Here is a 26,485-nt window from a genome sequence, read left to right as displayed (position 1 = left end):
CACCCTACCTCTCTCTTCCTATCCTAATTTCTCCCCTCCATCGCCTTCTCACATACCCTATCCCTCCAGACGCTTTTTTATCCACTGAACCTACCCTTTTGCTACCCTTACTATTATTATCGGCATGAGCTCAACTGAGTCTTCTATTCCTTCATGTATAATTGCCTCACTATTTTAACTATTTGCTCTGTTTTGTCCTACATAATTTTTATGCAAATGTAAAGCGCTCTGATACCCCCGGGTGGAGCTAGCGCTATATAAAACTTCTAAATAAATAAATAAATAAATACCGTCTTTGTTAATAACAAGTTGTGTGGGCACACCACTAGATGGTGCCAGAAGCTACATTTTCTCTTTCCCTGAAGTAGTGTGTTTTTTTAACCCTTAGAAAGAGGTACTGCTTATCACACCTGACCAAATCTGAAGAACATGCCTGAGGGCCCGCATTCAGTTTTGACCCGTTAACTTCTGACAAGCCTGGCTGCGGTGCAGAATCGCTGGAGCTCTGTGGGTAGTTCAATGCTGTAAAGGTATTTGTGGTGTTGCTGCAGACATGGGCACACTTGCTATACCTCAGTCTGGGATGTTAACTCACAAAGCCCTTCGAGATAGAGGTGCATTGTGTGAGCTCGCTGGATGTCTCTGCATTGGTGTAGCGTTGCACAGTCGAGGTATTAAGCGTTTCTAAAAGCCTATATTTTGTCTAACGATTAATATTGAGTATTAATGATTTATGTCAGATCCAATATGCAAAGGATGAATTATAATGTTTACAGTTCATATGAGTTAAATATGAGATTTAGACGTGTGTTTATTAACATGATTCAGTTATTCACATATACACATGATTCATGATTTAATTATATACATTTTGGTGAAACCTACATTTTGGATAAAATGATTGCCTCTGCTGCATCTGTCATTCACTCCTACATTTACTCCCTCCCATCAGATTCCCCCGCACATCTTGTCGCCCCACAGGCTCTGCAAGAGTGAATGCAGATGATGTAATGCTTTTCTAACAGTCATTAGTACAAGGCATATTCGCGAAACTTTTAGATAGCTTGATACATCCAAGGTCTCTTTCACTGTAGTTCCGTTGCTCAGCTCAGTCTTATTACTTTGTGATTCACCAATTGTTAAATGTTGCATATTTTGCTCGAACATCTCTGGATGTCAGTGAACAAAAAAAGCAAGTTGCTTTCTTAGAAATAAGATAGTGCTAACGTATAATGTTATTGACGTGAATTATTCTGATTTGCTCATGAAGCGTTATATGGCATCATGCCATACAAAATATGTGGCGTTGGCTAATTTTCTGTGCAAGAATTGTGTGTAAGAATCCCTTGATTCTGGGAGCGAGCCAGATTATTCCTGCAGACCTTCCTGTTCTATTAGGGATGGATGCTGTTCAATCCTTTTATAATTTTGCTGCTTATTCGAGAGGTCGAAAAATGTCAGATTTTTGGTCACTCTATTTAATTTTGCATTTTGAGCCCTCATGGCATTTATTCTGTACAGCTTGATTTTTATATTTCTGTAATAAAACATTTTAAACTTTTCTCCTGATCTAGAACTCAGTTATTGAGTGGCCCCAGTTACTTACTTTTGATACTCTGCTAAGTGATGTCTGAGAGGATGTCTTTTTATGCAACAATATTCAGTGGGAGAACAGTATGAGATAACATTTTGGGGTTTACAATTTTTTGGGTGTCCTAAAATATTGGGGTATTGTTTTTGCTCCCACAGAGGTTAGGATAGTAGTCCGTTGTGGGAGCTGGCTGTGAGTGTCTTACGACTGGGAAAACTGCTTGGCACAGTTCAGGGTAGTAAAACATTGTGGACCACACATGGCTTTTCAATGAACCTCAACTCTGATGGCCTGCACCCCCTCTTTCACAGCTCTGTCAATGTTTTTATTCGTATTGTCTATATGGTGACCTTTGTTTGATACATGTTGTCAATATATGATGGACATAACAAATGAAACGATTGCTTCACACAACGAAAAAGATATTTATGAGGCAAGTCATTTTCATTTAAAATATTCCAGTGCACCTGCAATATGAACTTTGGCAACACTCCGGGCCAAGATGGGTTCCCCGTGGAGTATTTTAAATACTTTCTGGCCCCCATTGATGCCTCATCTTTTTGGACTCTACCAAGAGGCGGTCGGCAAGGCACATTTGACCCCTGAGCTTGATTTAGCGACTATAGTGGATCTCCCTAAGTTAGGTCAGCCTTTGGAATATCAATTCTGAGGTGAAAATGTTTGCGAAGGTGTTAGTGAACTGGTTGCTTATAATCCTCCTACAGCAGGTGCATCCAGGTCAGTGTGGGTTTATGCCCCACAGAAGTACAAGACGCTGTCTTCGCAGAGTCCGTATGGCACTTCCTCGGCGTTCCCAACTGGGGATCCTACGGCCCTTCTTCTGCTCGGCTTTGGCAAGGTTTTCATTTCGATGAGTTGGGCCTCCTTTGAGGAAGTGCTGATCAAGGTGGGGCGGGGTACTCGATTCCGCGCATTTGTGCAGTTGCTGTACTCTAACCCTAAGGCTCAAGTGCAGGTCAGTGGTACAATATTTATCCCATTATTGATTGGTCGGGGCACCCGCCAGCGTTGCCCCCCCCCATTGCCACTTTTGTTCATGCTAACGATTGAGCCACTGGCAGTGTGGATTCACTGAGATGCTCAGGCGTGGGGCTTTGAAGGGGGGGTGACGATGGAAGGCCACATAGCACTCTACACGGATGATGCGCTTCTTTATATTTTGCCCCCATTGCTCACGATGCCTCAGCTGTTGCGGATTCTTGGTCTGTATGGGGATGCTTTAGGGCTTATTGTCAACTAGTTTTTGTTCCCATGTGGGTGCTGCAGTTTGAGGCAGCGTTCTGAGGTGTGTAGACTGAGCTTTTGGTACCTGGCTTTCGAGCCTGGTCTGTGGCTTTGGAGCCTGGTCTCACCTGGAGCTTGAATGTCCGCCCTTTGCTCTCCCGCTTAACATCAGATCCCAGTTGGAGGGCGAAGCTAGCTTTTACTATCTTGGGATGCACCACGTTGTTTAACATAATCACCCTCCCCGTCTGCTTTATGTTTTAAAAAATGATCCCTTGTGCTTGCCGCAGGTTTGGTGGCAAAAGCTACAGGCCAAAATCCAGGCCTTTTTGTGGTTTGATCAATCTTCCCATATAGAGTATGGGAAATGTATGGGATGGTGGCTAGGTATGGCGGATGTGTGTCTTTATTATTGTGCGGCCCAGCTGCTGGTGGCCAACGAGGGTCTGAGTGGGTGATGGGGGTACCCAGCATTTCGGCTAGAGAAGGCTGGGATGGGTCTAAACAAGAGCGAGGGGCTACTGCATGGCACTTCTATTCCATCTTCCCTCCCTGAGTCCACCAGGGTGGTTCTTGAGACTTGACGTATGGCACTGCGGTAGGTGGGATGGGACCAGAAGGTTATGCAGGTGATCCACCCCCCCCGTGGGTGGGTAGGTGGTTGCAGCAGACAACCTCCTTAAAACGGTTTGATGGGTGCGACAAGATTGGGATTTCCAGGGTGAGGGCCGCCTGGCAGGGCGAATACTTTAAATCTTATCAGGTACTGCAGGAAGAGATTGGTCTCCATGGATTTCAGTTTTTTAGAAACCTGCAACTATGCCATGCCCTGGAGCAACACCGTGGTTTATTGGAGAACATTTCTGAAGGTAGTACCCTTGAGTTCCAGATCCTTATGGGATGTATTGTTGAGAAAGGGGTTTCCACGGATCTGTTGGTCCCTTATAATACACGCCCCCTGACCAGGGGCGGAGCTTCATGAGAGGTGTTACACCCCAATAATAAATGTATTTTCTGAAAAATAGTTGGGGACATTTGCTTTCTGTCGGGTATGGTGAGGTGTCTGTCAGATTTCATCTGGGATTTTTATATGCACACATAGACAAAAAAATAAACACACATACTCTTTCTCTCCTCTGTTCAGAAGTTTAAAAAAATGTTGTGTTTTAAGTACCCCTAACAATCCACACTGCTCTCCCTTTTCATAACCCCTTGAGCTCTCTCATGCCCTGCTTCTCACGTATGTATTTTGCTATGATATGCCGGAGTGATTGTTTAGAAAATCTGAAGCTCAATCCCCCCATCTTACTGACCAAGATACGCCCCTCCCCCTGACTTGTTAGCGCCCCTCTGTGCCCAGTGGGAACCATGGACAGGGCTCCTGGAAGACTCAAGACTGGGGAGACGCTACCATGGTGCCCAGAGCACAGGTTATATCCTACAAGCTTTGGCTCAGATTGCTTAATTATTTGCACATGACCTACAAAACACCTGAGCATCTTTGGCGCACAGGCACACTACAGTCGCCAAACTGTTTGCACTGCTCCGGGACCCCTGCACACTTTTATCGTATGGTGTGTGACTGTCTGGTGATTGCGAGATACTGGGGCCAGAACATTGAGGCACTATGCAGTGTGGTGGGGGGGCCATTGACACCTTCCACATGCCCATTCTGTTGGGAGTCCTGGAAGGGGTGTGTGATGACAGTGGAGACAAGGACCTGGTGGGGGTTGGAGTGGCACTGCAAAACAGAGATATTGCTAAAGGGTGGCAACTGCCTTCTTCTCCTCCGCTAGATGCATGGAAACAGACGATGGACTTGTGTGCAACCAAAGAGAAGACTGTATGTTTTTGGGGCATACCCTGGCCTCATATACAAAGGTATGGGGTAAATAGTTGTAGTACTATGGTTGGACTACTATGATGTATATATACAGGTGGGATTTGGTGTTGTTCATAATATGCCCTTCCAGTATTATGCTGTGTTGCTGGGGGACGTCATGTGTCGTTTCTTGCTTCAAAAAACAATAAAATTCAGTTTATAAAAAAAGTATTCCAGTGCAATTAATGTTGCAGTAAAATACGAGATAGATATTACTGAATTGCATTATATTTAACCTGCAGCCATGGTTTGGGGCCACGAAAGGCCAGGTCTAGAGAATACTTAGTTGCAGGTCTTCTATTGTAGTACTATTTATTTTGCACCTTACCTACTCCTTGCGAAATAAATCCCATGTTTCTTTTACTAAAAGCTCCAGTCTATCGAAGAGGGCTTAGAAATGTATCATCCAATGGGATATCTGTCTAGAGCTCAGGCCATGTTGATGACATCACAATCGATGTGGGCAAAGACTGGAACACTTCACACTTAGGTACTGCATGTAAAGGCGGCGTATTTCAAATACTTTAAGAATTCCTTCTCCTGGCTACTGTTTCCGTGGTGACATACTTTAAAGACTGAGGGCCAGATGTACAACCCTTTTTTGCTGCCGCAAACAGGGATCGTCCCATTTGCGCCCGCAAAAAAGGTTCCAGGCATGTACAAATGCTATTTTGCAAGTCACTGACTCGCAAAATTGCATTTGCGACTCTCGCTATTAGGAAGGGGCATCCCTTCCTAATAGCGAGTCACCATGCCACGTACTGTTGTTTTGCGACCACATTTGTGGCTGCTAAACACTCGCAGTTTACCATCTACTAGAAGTAGGTGGTAAATCACTCTCAAACAAGAAGGGGTCCCCAGGGGACCCCTTCCCCTTTGTGAATGGGGGGTAAATATTTTTTAAGAGCAGCCAGTGGTCCCAGGGACCACTGTCTGCCCTTAAAAATTGAAACTAAAAAGTTTTCTTTTTCTGCTTTAAATGCATCCAGTTTTCCTTTAAGCAAAACAGGCTGCATTTAAAAAACACAGAACTGCTTTATTTTATAAGCAGTCCCAGACATGGTGGTCTGCTGACCCCAGCAGGCCACCATCCCTGGGAGTGCTAACCATTCCCAATGGGGCCGCACATTGCGACAGCCTCATTAATATTCATGAGGCAGGCAATTTGCGACCACATTGGGAATCGCAAACAGTGTCTTAGACACTGTTGTACATTAAGTTTAGCGAGTCGCAAATTGCGAGTCGCAATTTTGCGCAATTTGAGACTCGCTAAACCTAATGGTCGTACATCTGGCGCTGAAAGACTTACAGCTCTTAACTACTGCATGTGTGGAAAAACATTTTAAAGACTGGAACATTTTGAATACTGTAGAAATGGGGACACATTTAAAGGAGTAGAACAGCTTCCACTCTTAGCCACTCACTGCCTTTGGCAGAGGAACTCCCGCCTTAAGCAGGGGAAGCATGGGCCGGCCCCAGACCCAGTGGGACAGCAGACTGGGTCAGTGAGTCAGTATAATTACTGGTTAATGGGCTCCGCTCTGTCTGTTACTGAGAAGCAGAGCCACTGGAATTGTGCAGTACGGTTGGATCAAATTATCTGTCAGGGTTGACTAAATTATGCAGCAAGATAAGGCAGATTATGCAGTACATAGCATTATTACCTAATTATATGGTCTAATGATGATAGTATTACTTCACGATTTTGACATTTTGACACGTTAATACTGTCTGGGCAAAGGATTCACCTCATTACTACTTTTTGTGGTTCAAATTATCGAAAATGCTTAGGCTGGGGTGCCTAGATTGCAGTAATGGCTCAATAGGGGTCCCAGAATTCCGATAACGATTCATTGGGGGTCCCAGGGTTCCAGTAATAATTAAGTGGGGTCCAAAGAAGTTAAAAGGTTAAAAACGACTGCCTTAGAGGTATGGCCAAAGTAACGGTATTTCCATTTTCTGCCTACTGCTTCTATGGGGACATGCTTTTAAGAGAGAAACAGTTCCCACCCTTACCTACTGCAGCAATGGGAAAAGTTTTTTGAGTGCATACTGGGAATAACGTCCAGGCGGTCCAGCACACTAAATGATGATATGTTACGTATTGATTTATTAATTTTTTGCTCTGGTGGTCCTCCACTACAAAACACTAATCAATTTCGAAGTTCGACATGGTAACCTGGTTGCCTCTTTTTAAACCCAATGGATTAGACTAGGGTTGGAAGGGTTTAAGTGGCCGTTGTTCTTATCAGGCATTATTGCTAGCTTGGGGTCCGTTCCATGCAGTAACCAGCAGAGGGCGGTGCAGGCTACCTGGTCATATTCGCTGCCAGCCTCGAGCAGGCTTTGTTGAATGGCGAACTGCAGGAGGTCCTCCTCCTCCTCCCTGCTGCTGTCCCGGTGGTTGCCCACCACGCTGTAACCACTCGGGGCTTCGAACAAGGCCGGGTCTATCTCACTCCCTCGACAGGAAGCTGTAAAGACACAGAGGCAGGTACAGAAATGACAACAGATAAATACACACCCGCAGAGACAGACAAACAGATGTTCGGCTGGAGTCACAGAGCTGGGTATAAATCGCAAATGTGTCTCTTTGGCTGGGGCTGAGCATAACCTAGAAGGACATGCAGGATTTGTTTTGCTCATACATTTTGACCCCTTCAGTGTACTGCGCCATCTATGGCGGTCACCTTTATGTACATTCCATAGACTACACCTGAAGTCCATGAATGTTCGGCTTTGCCTTGCATTGAGGGCCCCTTACTGCAGAGCGGAGTGTGCAGCAGGCCTGACCACCCCTGCACCCAGTGTCACTGCCCTCCATTCATCAATCCATCCATCCATCCATCCATCCATACAACCATCCATCCATCCATCCATCCATCCATCCATCCATCCATCCATCCATCCATCCATCCATCCATCCATCCATCCATCCATCCATCCATCCATCCATCCATCCATCCACCCATCCATTCACACATCTGTCTGTCCACACAACCACCTTCCAGATATTTGTCCAATTGTTCTTTTAGTGAAGCCCAGTGGGGTCATGATGTAAAGTGCACTATAATGCTATAATGTCCTCTAATGTTAAAGCTCACCCTACCCACACCCCCATTCTCGCTCCATTTTCATGTCTACACCGACCCCACATGACTGCAGGGCAAGTTGTGCAGAACCTCCTTTACCCTTCCAATCTCGCCTCAAGACTTAGCCACAGGAGAGGATTTGTGTGTCTGCAGCCTACAAACACCTGCTGCTTTGTCTTGTGACAAAAGGGACTTGATTGTGCGGGTCTGTGTGAGATATGCGTTGAGCTGTCCCTTGTCTAGAGAGAGTATAATCGTTTGCCTGTGTGGCTGCAGGGTGAGCCTTGTGCCTGAGTGCTGGGCGAGCACTGTGCCTGTGTGAGTTCAGGGGGTGTGGTGTGCCTATTGTGTAGAGGAAACAGTGCCTCTGTGCGTGCAGGGTGAGTCTTGTGCCTCTGTGCGTGCAGGGTGAGCCTTGTACCTCTGTGCGTGCAGGGTGAGCCTTGTACCTCTGTGCGTGCAGGGTGAGTCTTGTGCGTCTGTGCATGCAGGGTGAGTCTTGTGCCTCTGTGCATGCAGGGTGAGTCTTGTGCCTCTGCGAGTGCAGGGTGAACCTTGTGCCTCTGTGCGTGCAGGGTGAGTCTTGTGCCTCTGCGCGTGCAGGGTGAGTCTTGTGCCTCTGCGAGTGCAGGGTGAACCTTGTGCCTCTGCACGTGCAGGTTGAGTCATGTGCCTCTGCGCGTGCATGGTGAGTCTTGTGCCTGTGTGTGTGCGGGTTGAGTAATGTGCCTCTGCGCGTGCATGGTGAGTCTTGTGCCTGTGTGTGTGCAGGGTGAGTCTTGTACCTCTGTGTGAGTCATGTGCCTCTGCGAGTGCAGGGTGAACCTTGTGCCTCTGCACGTGCAGGTTGAGTCATGTGCCCCTGCGTGTGCATGGTGAGTCTTGTGCCTGTGTGTGTGCAGGTTGAGTCTTGTGCCTCTGTGCATGCAGGGTGAGTCTTGTGCCTCTGTGCATGCAGGGTGAACCTTGTGCCTCTGCGCGTGCAGGTTGAGTCTTGTGCCTCTGCGCGTGCAGGTTGAGTCTTGTGCCTCTGTGCATGCAGGGTGAGTCTTGTGCCTCTGTGCATGCAGGGTGAGTCTTGTGCCTCTGTGCATGCATGGTGAGTCTTATGCCTGAGTACACTGTGAGTTGAGTACGATGAGCAGTGGGCCTGTTTGCAGTGCGCCATTGCGAGTGCAGGGTCAGTGGTCATGAGTATAGACTGAGAGGCACGCATGCAGGGTAAACAGTGTGCAGGTGTCACTGCAGGTTGCAGCTCATAAACGCCAGATCTACTGGCATTGCCAGTGCTTGTTTCATCATGCATTACCAGTTGTCATTGATTTAAATCTTACTTTGGGTGCCAGTGAGTGAACTAAGGAATTTTCAGTCATTCTTAAAACTACAGTTGCAAAAACATCTCGGGGCAGATTTATGTTAGACTTGCACCACTTTTACGCCGCCGTTGCGTCACTTTTGTGACGCAACGGCGGCGTAAACCCTGCGCCACGTTGCGCCCTATTTACATCGTGACGCATCTATGGAGATGCGTCACGGTGTAAAGCCCTGCGCCACATTAAACCTGCGTCAGGTTTAATGTATGCAGGGTGGGCGTTCCATCAGAAAAAGCCTCGGAAAAGTGACGCAGTGAAATCTACAAGATTTCACTCAATCACTTTTCCGACGCTGCTGCGTCAAAACCTTGCTCCTGCTTGAAGCAGGCGTAAGGCATGACGCAGCATGTTAGGTATGGGCAGCCCCTAAACATTGCTGGAGTTGTGTCGTGCTTGCGACACGACTCCAGCAATGCGCCTCCCTTACGCCATCAGATGCATCACGCATCTGTTTATCCTTGCGCCATATTGTAAATGCGGCGCATCTGTGGTGGCGCAAGGGTAAACTTGCGTGACGCATCTTTCCTGGCGCATCACTGCTGATTTGCAGGGATGCACCAGGAAACATAAATCTGCCCCCTCATCTTTTACTGGATAATACAGCATTCTTTTTTTGTATAATTGTTTATTTTTATTGATTGGCAGTATATTTTTACACTGTTAATGCAACAGCATCGTACAACCATATTGAACCATCAAAGAGAAAAGAAAGAACTTTCCAACAACACAAAAAAAGGTAAGCCGCTAATTGAGTCAATATCGAAGGACCCCCGCATCTACCAGACACCGCATCAATATCCAGCTGAGCCGACATTTGTCTTAAATATTTTCTTGAGGGGTTCCTCTTGACAAGGGACAGCTCAACGCATATCTATCAGTGAACTGCTTGTTCCAGCTAATAGCCACTGGTGGGTTTGGTTCGAGCTTACGTTGAACGACCCGGACCCTAGCTGTTAAAATCATAAACAATGTAATAACTTTCGCTTCAGAAACAATTTCCCCCAAAGTTCCAAAGATTATGAGCTGAGCACGGCCGGAGGTGCCGCATTGGATGAAAGCGCAGCGCACCCCTTAGCAAATTCTGTGGAGCACCAAAAGCACTTTGCATATCAATGACAGCACTGAAGGTCCATTATGCATTACCAAATCCTACTGGGAGCACTATAACCAGCACTAACAGAGGTGCGAGGACTTATTGCAATACTATTCACATGAAATACCAAGCTTCGACATCCGACCAATCATTGTTATTTGCAGCCATCAAGCGATCTCCAAGTTCCACGAGCACTTAGAAACTTTATAGTTGCCTAGATCACAATGTACAAAATCTAGGCATTTATCTTTACTAGACAATGGACTTCTTGAAGAAGTGGAAGACTCACATATTGGTGACAGCACAGGGGAATAATTCAAGATTTGCAAATCCTTTGTTGGGAAAGGTCAGGCCTCTCAGTTTCCTGTTCCTGTTTCTCTGCAATGAATGCTCCTTTTGCAGGTGCTCTGGAGCTGGCACTGCTCCAACCCTACCGTGAGTGTGTGCTTTAGATCTTTGGAATGTTTCTACTGCCGGAGCTGGATCTTGATTGGTTCCTAACATTTAGGCCTGCCTGGTTTACCTGCGTGCAACCCGTGTTCCACTGTATCTGGTGCCCCTTCGAATGGGCACTGGACATTTGCCTGGCTTCGCAGACATCCGCTACCTTGGGTTGCTAATGAGTCCCTAAGCACCCATTTTTAGGACTGTTTGTGACTTCTTCACAATGCGAGGTTTGAGCCACTAGCCTACAAGAAAACGTGTGCATCGACACATGGATCACAGGATACAGGCTGCCCAGTAACTGTCTCAAGCATCGGCTAAGACCGGAGATCCTATCTGTTCTTTGGAGCTCGTAACTTGGGCAGTTGATCAATCATAATGTGGGGTGTCAGACTTCTTTATGGTGTTTTCTAGCCTTCGAGATGGCAAGTGACGCAATGGATTACTATGGAGCACCATAATTTGAATATTTCTCCAAATTAACCTCTTCTTTTATTTATCTACAGAAACTCCCAACTATAAACTATGCTTTGAGTGTGTTTACCTTCATCTTACAGTTAGCATTCTTTTTAGTGCTATTGTTCTGACCAAAGGGAATGACGTAGAAATGGGCACAGAACTTGAGTGGAACTAGACTCAATGGTGGCCAAAACTACCAGCTTTTCTCCATATTGACTTGCCAGTGCAGGTGTGCAACACTTTTTATCATCATAGAAGGACAACATGAGATGTTAATAAAAATATAAATAGGGTTATGTGATATTGCCTTCTTTATGACAACAAATAAGGACCAACAATCGCCTGAAGTTCTTCTCACTTCATTGTGATGACAATATGTCAGCCATATTGGATTATGAGCCAGAAGACACAATACACCAAAGAACTTCACTGCACCCCAAGCAGTATGAATGTCAAGACTCACGTTATACATTGTTTAAGAAGAAGAAGAGACCACATGACGTAGACAAAGAGTTGAATATCAGGAAAGTCGGAGAAAATCAACTGAAAGAGTAAATCCCCTTCAAAGAAGCCTAAATTCATTTGGGCAGATGACATTAGTGGGTTTGTGGAGGAAAGTAGTAAAATACAGATGCGAGTCACACCACGGAACACAAGAGTTGAGAACTTTACATGTGAAATAAGTCAGCGCTGGTAATTATGTGGATACGTACTCATGGAGCTGGAACTGCTGACGCTGGAGGAGTCACTGCTGGGGGATGGTGCCTCGCTGCCCGGACTCTGACGCACCGAACTCACGCGCTCTTCACAGCCATTCAGGTTCCCAAAAGTGATGCGGGCATTCAGGATGTGGAAGATTGGAATTTCTGTTAGAATACATATACTTACATATTATATGATGCACTGATGAAACCCCTAGTCCAAATAAGGTGATGATATGGCTCAGTAAGGGATACCAATGAGTCCTGACAGGTACCTGTGAGAGAACCTATAGACCGGTCCAGGGGGATATAAAAGGGTTCCTCACAAAGAGTAGTAGGGCACTGGGAGGGAATCTGTAGTATAAATCTCTCAATATAGGGTGTGTACAGAACTGCTTCTGTCACTTACCTGATCTCTTGCTGCTCCTGGGTAACTTGATTTGCAGACTGTTGTTTGCTACCTTTAATTTTCACACTGGGTGTGAGTGTATTCAATTCCTGTGTACTTTTACAAGTTCCTGTTACAGTGCCAGTGCATTGCCTGTCTCTGTATTCAGTTTATTCCCTGCCTCCCTCCTACATCGGCCGCACTCTCCCATTACTTGATTCTCCTGGTCCTACTGGGATTCATATCTATGCCTTAGTGTGAAGAGATTTGCGGTCCCAGTGTCAGTGTATTTCCTGTCCCATTGTCAGTGTTTTTCCTGTCCCAGTGCCAGTGCATTTCCTGTCCCAATGTGAGTGAAGTTCTTGTACATTTTGATATATATGTCATGTCCAGCTGTCATAGATGGTGTGATCTTTGACAACTGGCCCCATGCCCTGGTTATTTTGTAGCACATAGCTATACCCCGGCACTCCAAAGTTTTTTGTGATATTGAAAAGTATATATCACAGATTTGTCATAGAAAGTTCAACAATTCTTTAGTGAAAACACTCTGATGACAATAGGTGCTATTCTGTTGTCAAAAATTGAGACCACAATATGTATTGTCCTTATTTCAAAAGGAAGAACATCATACAGAGATTCTTTTTTTTACAAAATTTAATCTCATATGTAACATGAGAATTTCATATGATGTACTTAACGTTACAAGGTATGAGTAAGGAAAGCAGTGGAGAGAAATGAACAGAAGTGGGTTGCTATTTTGTCTGGTACTTTCTCTACAACCCTACTGCTGTCTTTGCTTGCTCTGGTTGATACTAGGGGCTGTAAGTGAGACATAGTAGACATTAAGCAGCTATTGCACATACGTCGGTAGGTGTGTGTGTGTGGTTGTGTGTGTGTGTGTATGGAGGGAGACGATGGTTCCATATACAATGCATCAAATGTAACCTACAAATAACCACAAAAAGCACACACAGTGGATAATGGAAACTTTTTTCTCCATTATGGAAGTTTAGTGCCCAAGAAGAAGCAGGAGATCTTAGTGCTTCACCTCTTAGAGCAAAATGTGACACCTTGGCCAAATGGCTTCTTTTCTCTATGCCTTAGTTCCCTTACGTACCCTAATTTGAAATTCTTGGAACTAGAGTGATGGCCAGTATTGAGGGATTTATAAACAGCAGTACATGTGCATTTACTCTCTTGTTTTTTGGCAAAGGGGACTAGGGATTATTTTATAAATTGGTAATCTTTCACTTTCAGAAATTGAACAACTACTATGCCCATTGAGTATCAACTGACCAGATCCAGAAATCCATAAAACCCCTAAGGGATCAAGCATTGCTAATTTTCCAGAGGCAGGCATACAGAAACCTTTGGACAATGTCACACACATATTGGTCACAAACCTATTTTAACAGGGAAGCCTGGAGGTAGTCTGAGGGTGATGAAATCTCGCAGTTTTGCAAACAGTGCATTGCTGATGGCCATGAGGTCAATGATGGGGGCGACTTGTTCTGCCAGGGATAAAGGGTGGTCCTCACAGAGCCAGAGCTTGGCCTTGAACCTGCAAAGGGGGAGATCAAGAACAGAGACGAAATGAACCTGTGTGATTAAAAACATCAAACTGTTATTGCCATTGAACTGTTTTAACTTCAAAACACAATTAAACAAGGAAAGATAGAGGTGATGAGACAAGAACTACAGAGACCAGCAATGCATTCTCATGTAGTCTCTGCAATGTTGGGTCAGTCACCAAATACGTGTCCAACATCTAAACTGTTCCGGCTGACTCCTATTCCAACTTTCAAGCCTTCAGCAAGGAAACCTGTTGCGGTTTTAATGATGGGCTCTCCATACTTCTATGAATCCATCACATAAACAGTCCGTATTAGAAGGAAGGCATCATAGCCTGGACTCCTTGCCCTGCTCTGCCCTTAATTATAAACAAATGTCGCCTAATTCACAAGCAGATTGTTCCCCATTCTTTAACGATCATCTACAATCCCTTTCCAATAAAACTCTTTTCCATAGTTGAAATTTTAAAGGCATGAGAACATACACACCAACAAAGTCATCCTCACACTTGACAATATTAGATTCCTTCACAACGCTGTTGGCGTAACACACACAAAATGTCACCTACGTGACAAATTCCCCCTTCTACATTGTTTTCTCTTCTCCCAAGATCTCCAAATTTCTGATCAGACCACTATCCATCTCCTTCACCCTGGCTGATCTCTCACTAGATCCACCACGAAATAATCAGCATCCCACAAAACAGAACCGTATAATGCTCCAACGTCTTTACAAATCGTACGTTTGGGGACTTCAAGGGTAGCTGCATCATACATCATCTTCAAATGATAGACCAGTTGATTTCATGCCTACACAACAAAACCCTTCATACCCTCAGCGCAGCATTGCTAAAACAAAAAGACAAGCCTGTTGCAGGAAACAAGTTGGAAATGTGTGGTTCCACAGGAAATACATGGTTTTAAAAGAAAAGGTTGAATAATAGAAAGAAGCATTTATTTGTTACAGACATATATTAAGGGAGGAGCAAAGGTTTCTTCTGCTGATGATGTTGCTAAATGCCCAGGTTTGCTGAATACCACAGCTACCTAGTCTTGATTCCATTCCATGCCTTTCTTCCATCAACCAACACTTTATCTCAATGTTGAAGATCCTTTCTCATCCCTACTTCATCCCTTCTTCACTGTTTTCTATTTTTCTCTTCGTATCCCTGTTTCCTTTTTCTACCGTTCCATCCCTTGTTCTGGATACCAGTCTGATGATAAAAAATATGTCCCAGTGCTAAAACAAATGCCAACGCCAGCCACCTGCAATCACCAGCAGATATTACACACGGGTAGAAAGGAAATGGAGGAAGCAATATGCACCAAAAGACAAGATGCCTCATCGTGAAAACCCCTATTCTACAAGGAACTGTGGCTAGCACACTGGGATCCCTCTAAACCAGCCGCGGTTCCCCATTCGGCTCATCTTTATGAAAATCCCTGCTGTGTGACTACTAATAAGTACCGCAACCCCACCGGGTGCAGACGTACGTGCATCAGTCATGAGTGTACCGACAAGGCTGAGTGCATTGCCCTACTGCTCTCAAATTGTTCATTTATCTGCCCTTTTTAAGAAACAGAACTCTGTCCCTGCGGCTGTCAATGGCCGTTGCAAGTAACAACTGTAGAGACCTGGGTCCTCATACATTTCAAGGTGTGGAAACCAAGAGAAAGGAAGAAGAAGAAACACAGGTTTACAGTAAAGAATGACAACAAAAATTGCTTTAAAGCCAAACTGAGGAAACGAGAGGAGATGAGATGGAGGGTGGAAGGATACAGAGGGAAGGAAACGAGCATTAAGGGATATTGCACTACAAGAACAGCCAAAGGTTTAAAAACATCCTTTCAAGTTTTTCCTTAAGTGAGTTATTTTTCATGGCATTTTATAGCTAGACAGAAAGAGTTCCAAAGAGGGTCTGTCCTTAGGACATCTATGCCTATGAAATCTTTGTGAGCGACAGAATCCTTTCGGACGGGGTAGAGGTAATTGGCAAATTGCTGATAAAGAACCTTGAAGATCAAACAGGCAAGAATAAATTGAATTCTGGCGTCCTGTGGTCGGCAGTGGAGGCCTCTCAGCACCAGGATGATGTGGTCGAATTTCCTTGTGCCAGATGCAAGACGAGCAGCCAAATAAAGCAAAGAAGTAAAAATGTCCAAATAGGGGACATTAGCTCCTCGCCTTGCAGTGCAGTGCATTCCTGTACCCTTCAAGTGGGTGATGATCTAAAGAATACCAATTCACCTTTTTGCACAGTGCGCTCCCGCGCCCGCCAAAGGGGTGCAAAATGTAGACCACTACCACTTGGATGTTCCAGGTTCTCCAGCTCCATTGGATGGTGCCTTGGCCTGGTATATGTTTTGTAATACAGACATGCACCAGGTCAAGTGGGTATTTTCTATTTTAAAAAGATAAAGCTTCCATGGACAGCAGGTAATTCCCCATCTCAAATGCACCACCATGAAAACAGAAGGTGCACATTAAGTATTCTAAAGAGGGGTGCATGAGTCCTTCTGTGATACCAAAATGCCATCTCTGCAGGGCAAATAGCACTGTGTTGGCAACGTAAAGACTAATTCCCTTATGTACATGCACAATGCTGCATTCATTGCCCACATGGCTCAGGGATTTCACGTACAGTTAAATGTAAAATTATAATTTATGAGATGAATTGTTCTATGAAAAATCATGAACTGAATGTCAATGGAGAATCCGTTGAGAAGTTGGACTCTTTTAAATCCCCTGGGTGCCAGCAGTCTGAATTGGGAAAATGGGATGCTCATTTAAAAGAAATATGCTAGTGACACAATGTCACCACCCTTTGTTTTCGCTTAATGATATGTTAAGTAAAACGCATAACCATTATTTGCATATATACACACATTATCCTATACATTATTCTACATTTAGATTTAGAGAAAGAAGTGATTTATGTGTTTTTAATTTACTATACTTAGAATATGTTCAGGTTGAAGCGTACCGGCGGAACTAGGTTTGCCGTGTTAGGCCCTAGAGATTGGAACTCCTTGCCCTTAGAAATTAGATCCTGTACGGATTATATGAGATTTAGGAGACTCTAAAAACATGGCTCTTTAGACAGGCATATGAGTAATGTTCAGGATTATGGCATCTTTAGAGCAGCGCCATGACACCAACCTGGTGTACGTGCGCTTTATAAGTGATATATAACATAACATATCATAACATGTGCATCCTAACATTGACATGCGGGGGCCTAGGTGCCTGACTCCATATTAAAGTAAACGCTGCATTCATGATTGATGTGCATAACTCTCTTTCTGTTTTAGGCATCAGAGTCATCATGTTCTCATAAAAAATGTTATTCTTTGTTAAGGTCGTAGTGTAGCAATTAACAGGTTTGGACTATGTCTCTGAGCACCTTCACGGGATGAGAGACAGGCGGTGAATACTCCTTTTTTTAAAAAACTTGTTTTTATTAAAACCGCTTCCACAGCATCCGTGACAAAGGACATAGATATGCAGTTTAGGACCTGATAAGCAATATACAGTCAGTGGTGTCCACATATCCACATATCGTATCATGTTTACATACAATCTCCCTATTTCGTAGCGGTTCTACTCATCCATTATAACAGTGCAAGTTCAGTTTATATTCTTATATTATAGGACCAATATCCTAAGTAACAAATCAATAACAATAATCATCACAACCAGAGATCTAGAGTCCCTCCCTCAATCCAACCCGTGCCCCCCTCCCCCACCCTCATGACAACGGCAGACAGGTGGCACAACATGGTTAACCTAAGTAGAGAACTGGTGGTGCACTGGTGGTGCACTGGTGGTGCACTGGTGGTGCACTCATAGCTTGTGCATGACTCATGCGCTCATGGTGTGGGAGGGCGTATGGAACAGTGGCGCTTCAGGACGTATCGGAGTGGGCCTGGTGCTCTGTGTGCTATGTGCGCTCTCAGTCTCACTCTGTGTATACTCCTTTATGAGATATTGTGAAGGCTGTGATGATAGAAGAATCTGCCAATCTGCCAGGTACATCAGGAACACTGCTTTAGAATAGTTCTTACTCTGTGAGAACCTGTGGAATGGTATCTCTTTGACATATTATCCTGTTTACCTGTGTGAACTGAGTTAGTAAGAAGACTTGTCCTTGTCCTCTTTTGCAGGAGGACATTCTCTCTCTCCTTTGAGACCCAAAGCTCCTAATATGTTTGTTTATAGACTTACATCCTAGAGCAAGTGAATTTCTCCTTTTCTCGATGGAACCTTCATTTGGTTCTCTGTGAGATTCTGTGCCCGCTGAGACCTGCTGCTTATGACTTCCCCAACTTTAAGTTCCACTTTAGATTAGCTTAGGGTATTTCCCTTAAGGGGAACTGAATCTTCATGTGCCTTTAAATAACTGAACTTTGTATCGCCTATTTGACGTGCCTGGCTGATTTACGCTATGCGGTAACCCGGTGATTATTGATTTAGAATTGAACTAACTGATTTGAGAGTTTAACTTTACTAATTTGTTAATAAACCTTTATGGTTTGCAAATTTACTAATTTCTGTCTTTACTGTGGAGCAAAATAGGCTCACTGCAATTGAATTGTTCAAATAGATGACTGTAACCCTCAGAAAGCGATTACGATCCATCCGATTAAGAGTGGACTGGAGACTGTACGTAGTTTGCACAGTGCGAATACTATCCTTATCTTCCTGCTCCATCAATGCTACTCTGGAATTTTGGCAGCGATACAACAGCCTTCACATGGGCTTTCCTAACAAATCAATCTCCAAACTCCTGTGGGACCAGAACCATGCTACTTGTCTTCTGTTTAGTTGGAATCACTTCGATCATATTTCACCTGTACTGGGATCCCTCCACTGCTCTCAGTGATGGAAAGATACATTTTCAAATCCATGCGTCAATCATAAAGCTCTGCATGCTCGGTCTCCACTTTACCTACAAGCAAGGCTAATGTCTGCAGCTCACAACCTATTGTCTATGCGCAGTGCCACAGTAAGATGTTTAGAGGTAGAATCCATCATGTGCAAATATCTTCTGTAAGGAACACCTACCCACTGCATCACAAACTAAAATCAGACTTCTTAACATTCCAAAGACTGCTAAAAATGTATTTAGACAAGGTTATAGTTAACTTTCGCGGCACCCGCCTTATCGGTGTGTGGCTTCGGATATGCTGGTTAGACACCTAAAACCAGCTAATGTCATCTTCTGTAATCAACTCTATCACTTTAATCTCTTTCCAGGGTTAATTATTTGTGTCAGAAATTAGGTTTTTCATGTGGGTGATGGTGACCCTCACCGACTTAATAAACACAATCTGGTCAGGCCAGAGCACTCTTCTTGGAGGATCTCTGCTCAACCCCTGGTAGCTATACCACAAGCAGAAGGCAATTCCTCAAAGAAATGTGTGTTAATTCAAGCAGTATCAGCAATTTCAAAGTCAAGTAAAACACAGCACAATAAAATTCCCTAAGCAATTTAGAATAAACAAAATAAGTATCAAAATCATCAAAACTGGATAAGATGATCTAATGTTTTAAAGTTTTAAGATAAAAGTGGTTAGAAAATTTGAAGCACCATGAGGGCAAAATAAAATAGTGACAATACGTTATGTTCATTTTATTTTTTCATTTCTTTTGCTGCTTCCAAGCAGTGGGGCGACACTCCTCCACCTTAGCGGAGAAGCCACCACTGGTGACTACAAGCTACTCGTTTTCTACTGTTCTCCACCCTAACAACCTATACAAACAATCTCACCATAGATTCGAAGCTATATTCCAAATTCTTATTCCCACACTCCTCAGCACAAAACACCACTCAACAGCGTTCTACCATTCACCTCCAAACACGACAGAAGTGCTTCTGAGTAAAGTATATGGGCTAAACTCATCAGGCCAGCATTTCCTAGGCTTTAAACGATGATGCAATGCTAGCCGAGGAAATAAAAGGTGTAGGTCCCTGCGCCATCTTTTACACGCAACACAATACAATACACCAGTTATACCTACCATGTCATAGCCCTTGAAATGGTCAAGGAATTGGACATGGCAGGGAGGCTTGAGCATTTGCTGTCAGTTGCTACCCAATCACATAGTCACACAAACACCAAATACGAGGCACAACCCAAGACAAGTAAGGATTTAGTTCAACCGTACAGTCCTAATTGAAAAAAACATACTATCAGAAAGACAAGACAGAAAGTGGATGAATTCCCTAGAGAATGGCATACATTTGTGCACAGTAGAAGGTGCTAAAACATCTCTCTTGTTGATGCTGTGAGCATCTGCACACATAGCATACTGCAAAAAACACATTGCAGTCACATGGCTATGTCTTAGGAAACTCTTATGTTCAGACATACTGGCATAAATATGCATGCTATAGGTCGTGGTAATGTTAATTTGACAAAGTCTTGCACATTCTGTAATTGACCATAAATATATGCGCTAAGAAGAGTTCAGTGCATGTTTAGAAGCTTGGACAAATCGTTTTGGCTCCTTATATGCAACTGAGAGACATACTTCTGTGACTGACTCTTTTGACCTAGACACTTATGAAAATGTCTATCAGGGAATAAGTTTACTTCTTAAGATGCAGATGATGAACTGAGCTCTATGAGTGACACAAAAACAACAAATCATCTCATTTGAACTCATTTCCTCCGAACAGCACGTTGAATGGTATTTATGGTGAACTTAGCTCCACTTTGCAAAGAGAAACTGATTCATTCTGGTGTTCGGAAAAGGAGCCTGAGACAGAAGGACACTGCCAGAGTGAGCAAAGCTCCTTGGCAGACTCTTCCCTATTAAGCACAACGGCCTATTCCATAGTGTTAATCCACCTTCATCGCCATTTGTTGAATGTAGAATCAATGGTGATGATATGTAGGCACAGCGAGAGAGATGCACAGCACTGAGTAGATAGGATATACTTTCCTGCAGGCTTTCCAGAATATAGGTTGGCCAAGGACAGCATTAATGCTGACCCTGGCCCAGCCATACTCTGGAAAACTGTGTGGGTTGAGCAACAGGATGTCTGACGTTACAACGCATACATTTACATCGCGGTACATTACATCGCGGTTTTGACAACGCAAGTCGTTACAATGACTTGCGTTGGAGGGCGCTGGACTTAGGATTAGTATAATTTACTATTCCAACTCCAGTCTACGTACAGTAGGGAAGGTGTTGGATAGTAAATTATACTATTCCTTGTCCTAGAGCGCCATCTAGCGCAAGTCGTCGTAACGAATTGCGTTGTAAAAACCGTGATGTAATGGCATCGCAATGTAATCCCCGCGTTGTAAACGATGTTTCCCGAGCAACATGATGGGCTCATAGGAGGACATTCCAACACGGCCTCTTCTAGGAGAACCCTACATAGTGCAAGTCATGGTTTCTTAAAAATATCATATCTATGGCCATCCCAAAACAGTAAGGCCTGGGATGAGTAAAAGGAGGAGGAGAAAATGTATAACATTATCTTAGTACTTCTTTTGTTGGTCAAACACACACATACATCTGTAAAACACCCTTGTGTGGTCTTGAAAGCTACCAAGTGTGTACATTTAGAATGGTCCAAATAGAGACATCTCTGCCCACAACCGATCCTTCCTTGGACTAGCCTGGTGACGCACAACCTTTCTTTGGCCATGGAAATGGAATGGAATGAAAGACAATATAATCTTATTGTCAGCGTGGTCCAATTTACAATGATGATTCAGCATAGTGGATCTTATAACTCACTTCTGTGTCTTGGTTGTGAGCTCCATCGGCCGACCCATATCCCTATTTCCCAGGTCAAAATCGGGGTCGAAGTACTCTTCGGGTGTGATGGCTGTGGGGTTGGTATCTGTGAGCGTCTGGGTGATAAGAGTCTAAACAGAAAAAGGCCAGCAGTCAACATCCTACACCTTTGAAGAGAGCTTAGTTTTAAATAATAATCAATACAAGTTGGCAAATATCTACTCTATTCTATTCAGTGACAAAACAATGAATATTATAGTATAATCATGAACATAGAAAGTCATACAATACATACAATACTTACCTGTCTAGATAGAAATAATATTCAGATAGAGGAGTGTTGGAAGCTGTAGGGATCAAGTCCACTCAGTTGTGATGATTTAGGTAGGTTTATTGGAGATGGTACAAGATCGAATAGAATTGTGCACAATAGAGATGGGACTGACACCCAAACAGTACAGCGTAGAAACGGGACATAAACCAAAACTGTACAAAAAACAGATGGGACAAAGGCCCATAATATACACCCTGTGTAGGGTAAATTAGCTTGAAAGTGTAAGGGTCGGAACCCCTGACTTATCTCAAGGAGCACAAAAGATGCAAACAAAAGTACTGTATTTAGAACAACCCTTTAGTAAGGGACAATCCAACCACCCAGGATGGGACAGACTCCACGTAGAAACCAAGAACAAGGCTTTGTAGACAGGCGTGATATCATATACAAATTACTGTAAAACATGTCCTAGTAAACAATTACAGTAAATAAAATAAGATTTGATCATGAAAGACACATGAAAAATATAAAATATATTCATCTAACAAGACAGTAGAATAGCGTGCACTTGTAAGCAACAAAAACAAATTGATGCAACGTTGAAAATGTACTATAAAAGTGCTGATAAACATCTTGTTAAGAATGAGACAAAAGAAATTCACACCCTTCCTCCACTCTAGAAGGAGCGTTATTCGTGGACTGTCTTAAGATGTACCTTATGTGAACTGGAAAGCGTCCAAAACCGGAGACCGTCCAATGAGAAACAAAAAACACGCCGTGGATACCTCATAGTGTTCGCAGAAATCCCGCAACATAATAAAGATCGTCGTGTTTGCCACTAAAGAAAGAAAACTTTATTGAAACCACACTCAGACGACGTGGTTGGCACAATTTGCGGGACAAAGAGTAGAATAAAAGGAGCTTCCCGCCAACCACAAAATGGCGGCACGTTGAGCACGCCGCACCGGGTGGTTCACGGCAGAAACGTGCACCAAAACACTAAAAGGCATTACAGATGACAAGGAACGTCACACGCAACTTCTTTAGATGACGTGAGGCAGCGCAGGGAAGAGACTTCACGCGACCAGAGCGCACAGTTAAGCACGCGCAAAGTCTTTACTTTTTAATTCAAAGTGGCAGTTAGGAAATGCAGGAAACAGGAGGTCGCAAACAAGTTGGAAAAGCACAGACAAAATATGCCCCACCTGTCTTTCCTCGTGAGGCTTCTCCCAAAGATCGTCAGTAGTGAAGACACACTTAGCATGCGATTCAAAAGTCCTGCTTTCCTCCTGTGCAAATAAAGTTCAAGACAATTCATGTCACACCGAACTCACAAAGTGGACAAGAAGTAACAAGCTCTGAGGCAAATAAAGATTTCCACACGCAGCAAACTTCTTTTTTTTAAATATAGACGTTCAGGCTGACAGCACATTTGTGACTTTTGATGAGCACAAAGTATTTTGTTTCAAAGCTGTAGTAATCAGGTTTACTGCACTGGAAGGCTCAGTGTGCATAAAATCATTGAAGTAAGTTGTTGATGTAGCTTGAAGAGATGGAGTACAGCACACTAGTATGGGGTTGACCGGTGTGATGAACAAATGAAAGAGACACATTTCTTATCCAGTCAGTATTGACGTGGATGTGTTGCAGTTGAAGTCAATCAAGCAGGCTTACCCATGTTGAAGGCAGTTTCCCAGACGTAGGAAAGCTTGAAGTAGGCTTACCCTCACATGAAGGCACAGCAAAAGACGCGTAGCAATAACTCTGGAGAGTAGATGCCCAAGACTGAATGGACAGCTGCAGAAGTAGAACTCCCCAGACGCTTTTCCTCACAAGAACAACTGGCAGACTGCTGGTAGTGGGCGACCGATGGGAGGTCACTGGTGGGGTCAAGATGCCAGTTGAGATAACTTGATATGAATTGCAGGAGGAATTGAATTTTACAAGTTGCTTGAGGTTGAAGTTGCTTGAAGATCTTGAGGTGACAGAAGTAGGTTCTTTAAGTTTAAAATCGTCGCCAAAATACTGTAGTGATCAAGTCCACTCAGTTGTGATGATTTAGGTAGGTTTATTGGAGATGGTACAAGATCACAGGGAGACCATAAGTAGGCCAGATAAGGAACCCCACCAGGAGCAGCCAGCAGGCAGCTCAGCCCAGTCAACTGTCATTACTCACTGCAGAATCCCAACATTCCGACAGCATCATAACATGAACATTCCACTGGTGGTAGATTGGCATTGCATCAGCATAAGCAGGATATAACAGAAGCCTAAGATGCTTCACCTTCTGAGGATTTAAAATAATAAAACTGCCCTCACTGTGATCACACACTCACCATACAGTCCATTTTTTGTCAAGAAAGTTCACCTACGCAATTCACCCGCGGATCATGATTTGTAAATCCAGGAAACATTCAATGTTCCCAAATGACAGCTCTTTAGTAAGGAATTTCACCCCAGAATGAAAACAGGAGCAGGTGGCCTCGGAACACACATTCAAAATGAGTAAGACCCAACGTTGACTTAAATGCTGCCTCTTAATTATTACTTTCTTCAGAGTGTTTGCTTTGAATCTTTGACGGTAAAAGTAGGCCTTGCCCAGTGGAACTCTTCATAATGTTGGCATGGACGTCAATTCACCAAAATGCCTGGGGTAGCGGAAGTGACATCACAAAACCTTTGACCCCAATGACATCACAGAAAGGGACATCATTTAAACTTTGTCCTGAAGTAAATCCTAGGAAATGATTTCACCAAAATTACAACCCTGAAATAAGTGCAGTGTCTATGTTTTTTAAATAAAATAAAAAGGCCTAATATTCCCAAGCACACCTGTTTAATTCTCTGTCATTCATCATCGTTGCTCTACTGTCCATCATCATGCTAGAGTGCTGTATTTATTTGCTGGAGAAAATGACGGCTTTTCTTGCCCCTGTCTCTCTCTTTTAGCTCTCCCCTTCTCTCATTTCAAATCTCTCTCTCCCTTGTCAAATTTCTATGTTGCATATTTCTCTTCAGTGCTTCCCATCCACCTTGTCCTGTTCTGTCTTTGTCCTCTCTCCTGCGTCATCTCTCATATAGCACTATTCTCCCCGGTCCATATCTTCCTTTCTACTGTCATCTTTTCTGCTGTTTCTTCATGTTGTCAGCTGCCTACTCTCCTTTGTCTATATCATTTGACTCTGTTTCATGTCTCCCTCATGCATCTATCCTTGTATTTACCTGACTCCTCCATTACCCATCTCTTTGCCACCTGTGGTCTCTTTATCATCTCTGACATGTCTCCTCTGCTCTCTCAGCTAAATTTCTCACCTATATCTTTCTTTTTACTCTCACCTCTTTCTGTATCCCCTTTTTATCTTTCTTGTGTCCTACCTTCCCACTTCCCTTTTTCAGCTGTCTGTTCATAACCTGTCTGCTACTCTTTTTACCCAATATCTCTCACCTGTCTATCCTTCTTTGTCTCTCTTTCAGCTGTCTCTAACCTGTCTGCCTCTTTATTGCCTCTCTCTAAAATGTTTTCACCTCTCTCATCAGTGCATGATCTATTTTCCACCTGTCTATTCTCCCGAACCCTCGTAGTTGTATCTTCCAAATCTGTCTCTTTATCATTTGTCTCTTTGTCTCTTCTGTCGCCCTGACTCGCTCTGAACTGTCTCGCACCAGCCTGCATGACTCGGTTTCGCTACCCCCTCACCTTCTGTAATGCATATCTCTCTCACAGCCGATTTCTAGCCCTCCCAGTTCTGTATTCTCCTTCTCTCTCACGCACACACACCTCATCTATTACATTACTTTGTAGTGTCCTATTTTTTCTCTTCCATTCTTCCAGCTTTCCTTGGCGCTCTTTCTCTTGCCTCTTCTATATTTCCCTTTCCCTCCAGGGGCAGCTACAGAAATGGAGACACCTTGTTCCAAGTTTGTTACTTTTTGTGTTTTTTATAGTTTGTTTTCATGCCTTCATTAACAAGTTGCAAATAATCTTAGAGCACCTTAGAATAAAGCCACCAGGTTACAAATGACTTAATTTAGTAGCATATATATATATGTTTTTTACTGAATGTGCGTTACACAGTAAGGTTCCCTGCAGGCGACAGAAAGTAAACAAGCATTGGCATAGCCAATAGGTCTCGCCTTTGGGATCTTATAAGTGTTTAGCTATGCAACAGTTGATGTTGCACCAAGGATATTGTGCTGGATAACTAAACACTTATAAGGCCCCCAAAAGCGAGACCTATTGGCTATGCCAATGCTTGTTTGAAGGACTGTTAATGTTATCCAATTAGCAAGAATATGCTCTCATCTGCATCTGAAAGGCTCCCGCTATCCTCTCTCACACTGATCTGTTTAATTTTTGACTGCCTACTGGAAAAATAGCCAAACGTCAAGTGCTTCATTTTAATATGCATTTTTGCAAGTCTGCCAGTGGCACTATTACACAATACCTTCAGCCAATACTGGCAATTCAGCCAATCGCATGTTGTGTTGTGGGATGTATGGCTTTGCTGTTAATGCTGCCATTATGAGGTAAAAAGGGATGCAAAGTGCAGTTGGCTAAAAAGTCAGAATTTGGCAAAGGTATTATACATGACATGGAGTCATTTATAACA

General features: G+C 43.7%; 1 protein-coding gene across 6 annotated transcripts in view; it reads right to left on the bottom strand.

Annotated features, from left to right (window-relative positions):
- The window catches only part of ANKRD13B (ankyrin repeat domain 13B), a 362,818-nt gene that overhangs the window by 26,097 nt on the left and 310,236 nt on the right, over positions 1 to 26,485 (bottom strand). For all 6 annotated transcript variants that reach the window (XM_085649222.1, XM_085649223.1, XM_085649224.1 and 3 more), the window contains 4 exons: positions 21,602 to 21,732; positions 13,675 to 13,832; positions 11,893 to 12,045; positions 7,032 to 7,192 (listed from right to left, as the gene is read on the bottom strand). In XM_085649222.1, the coding sequence (XP_085505348.1) occupies positions 7,032 to 7,192; positions 11,893 to 12,045; positions 13,675 to 13,832; positions 21,602 to 21,732 (603 nt within the window). The remainder of the gene's footprint in view (positions 1 to 7,031; positions 7,193 to 11,892; positions 12,046 to 13,674; positions 13,833 to 21,601; positions 21,733 to 26,485) is intronic.

Source organism: Triturus cristatus, chromosome 3_2 (genome assembly GCF_964204655.1).
Source record: "Triturus cristatus chromosome 3_2, aTriCri1.1, whole genome shotgun sequence".
NCBI classification, from domain to species: Eukaryota; Metazoa; Chordata; class Amphibia; order Caudata; family Salamandridae; genus Triturus; species Triturus cristatus.
The sequence above is the reverse complement of the archived record's forward strand: the minus strand, read 5'-3'. Positions and strand labels throughout refer to the sequence as shown.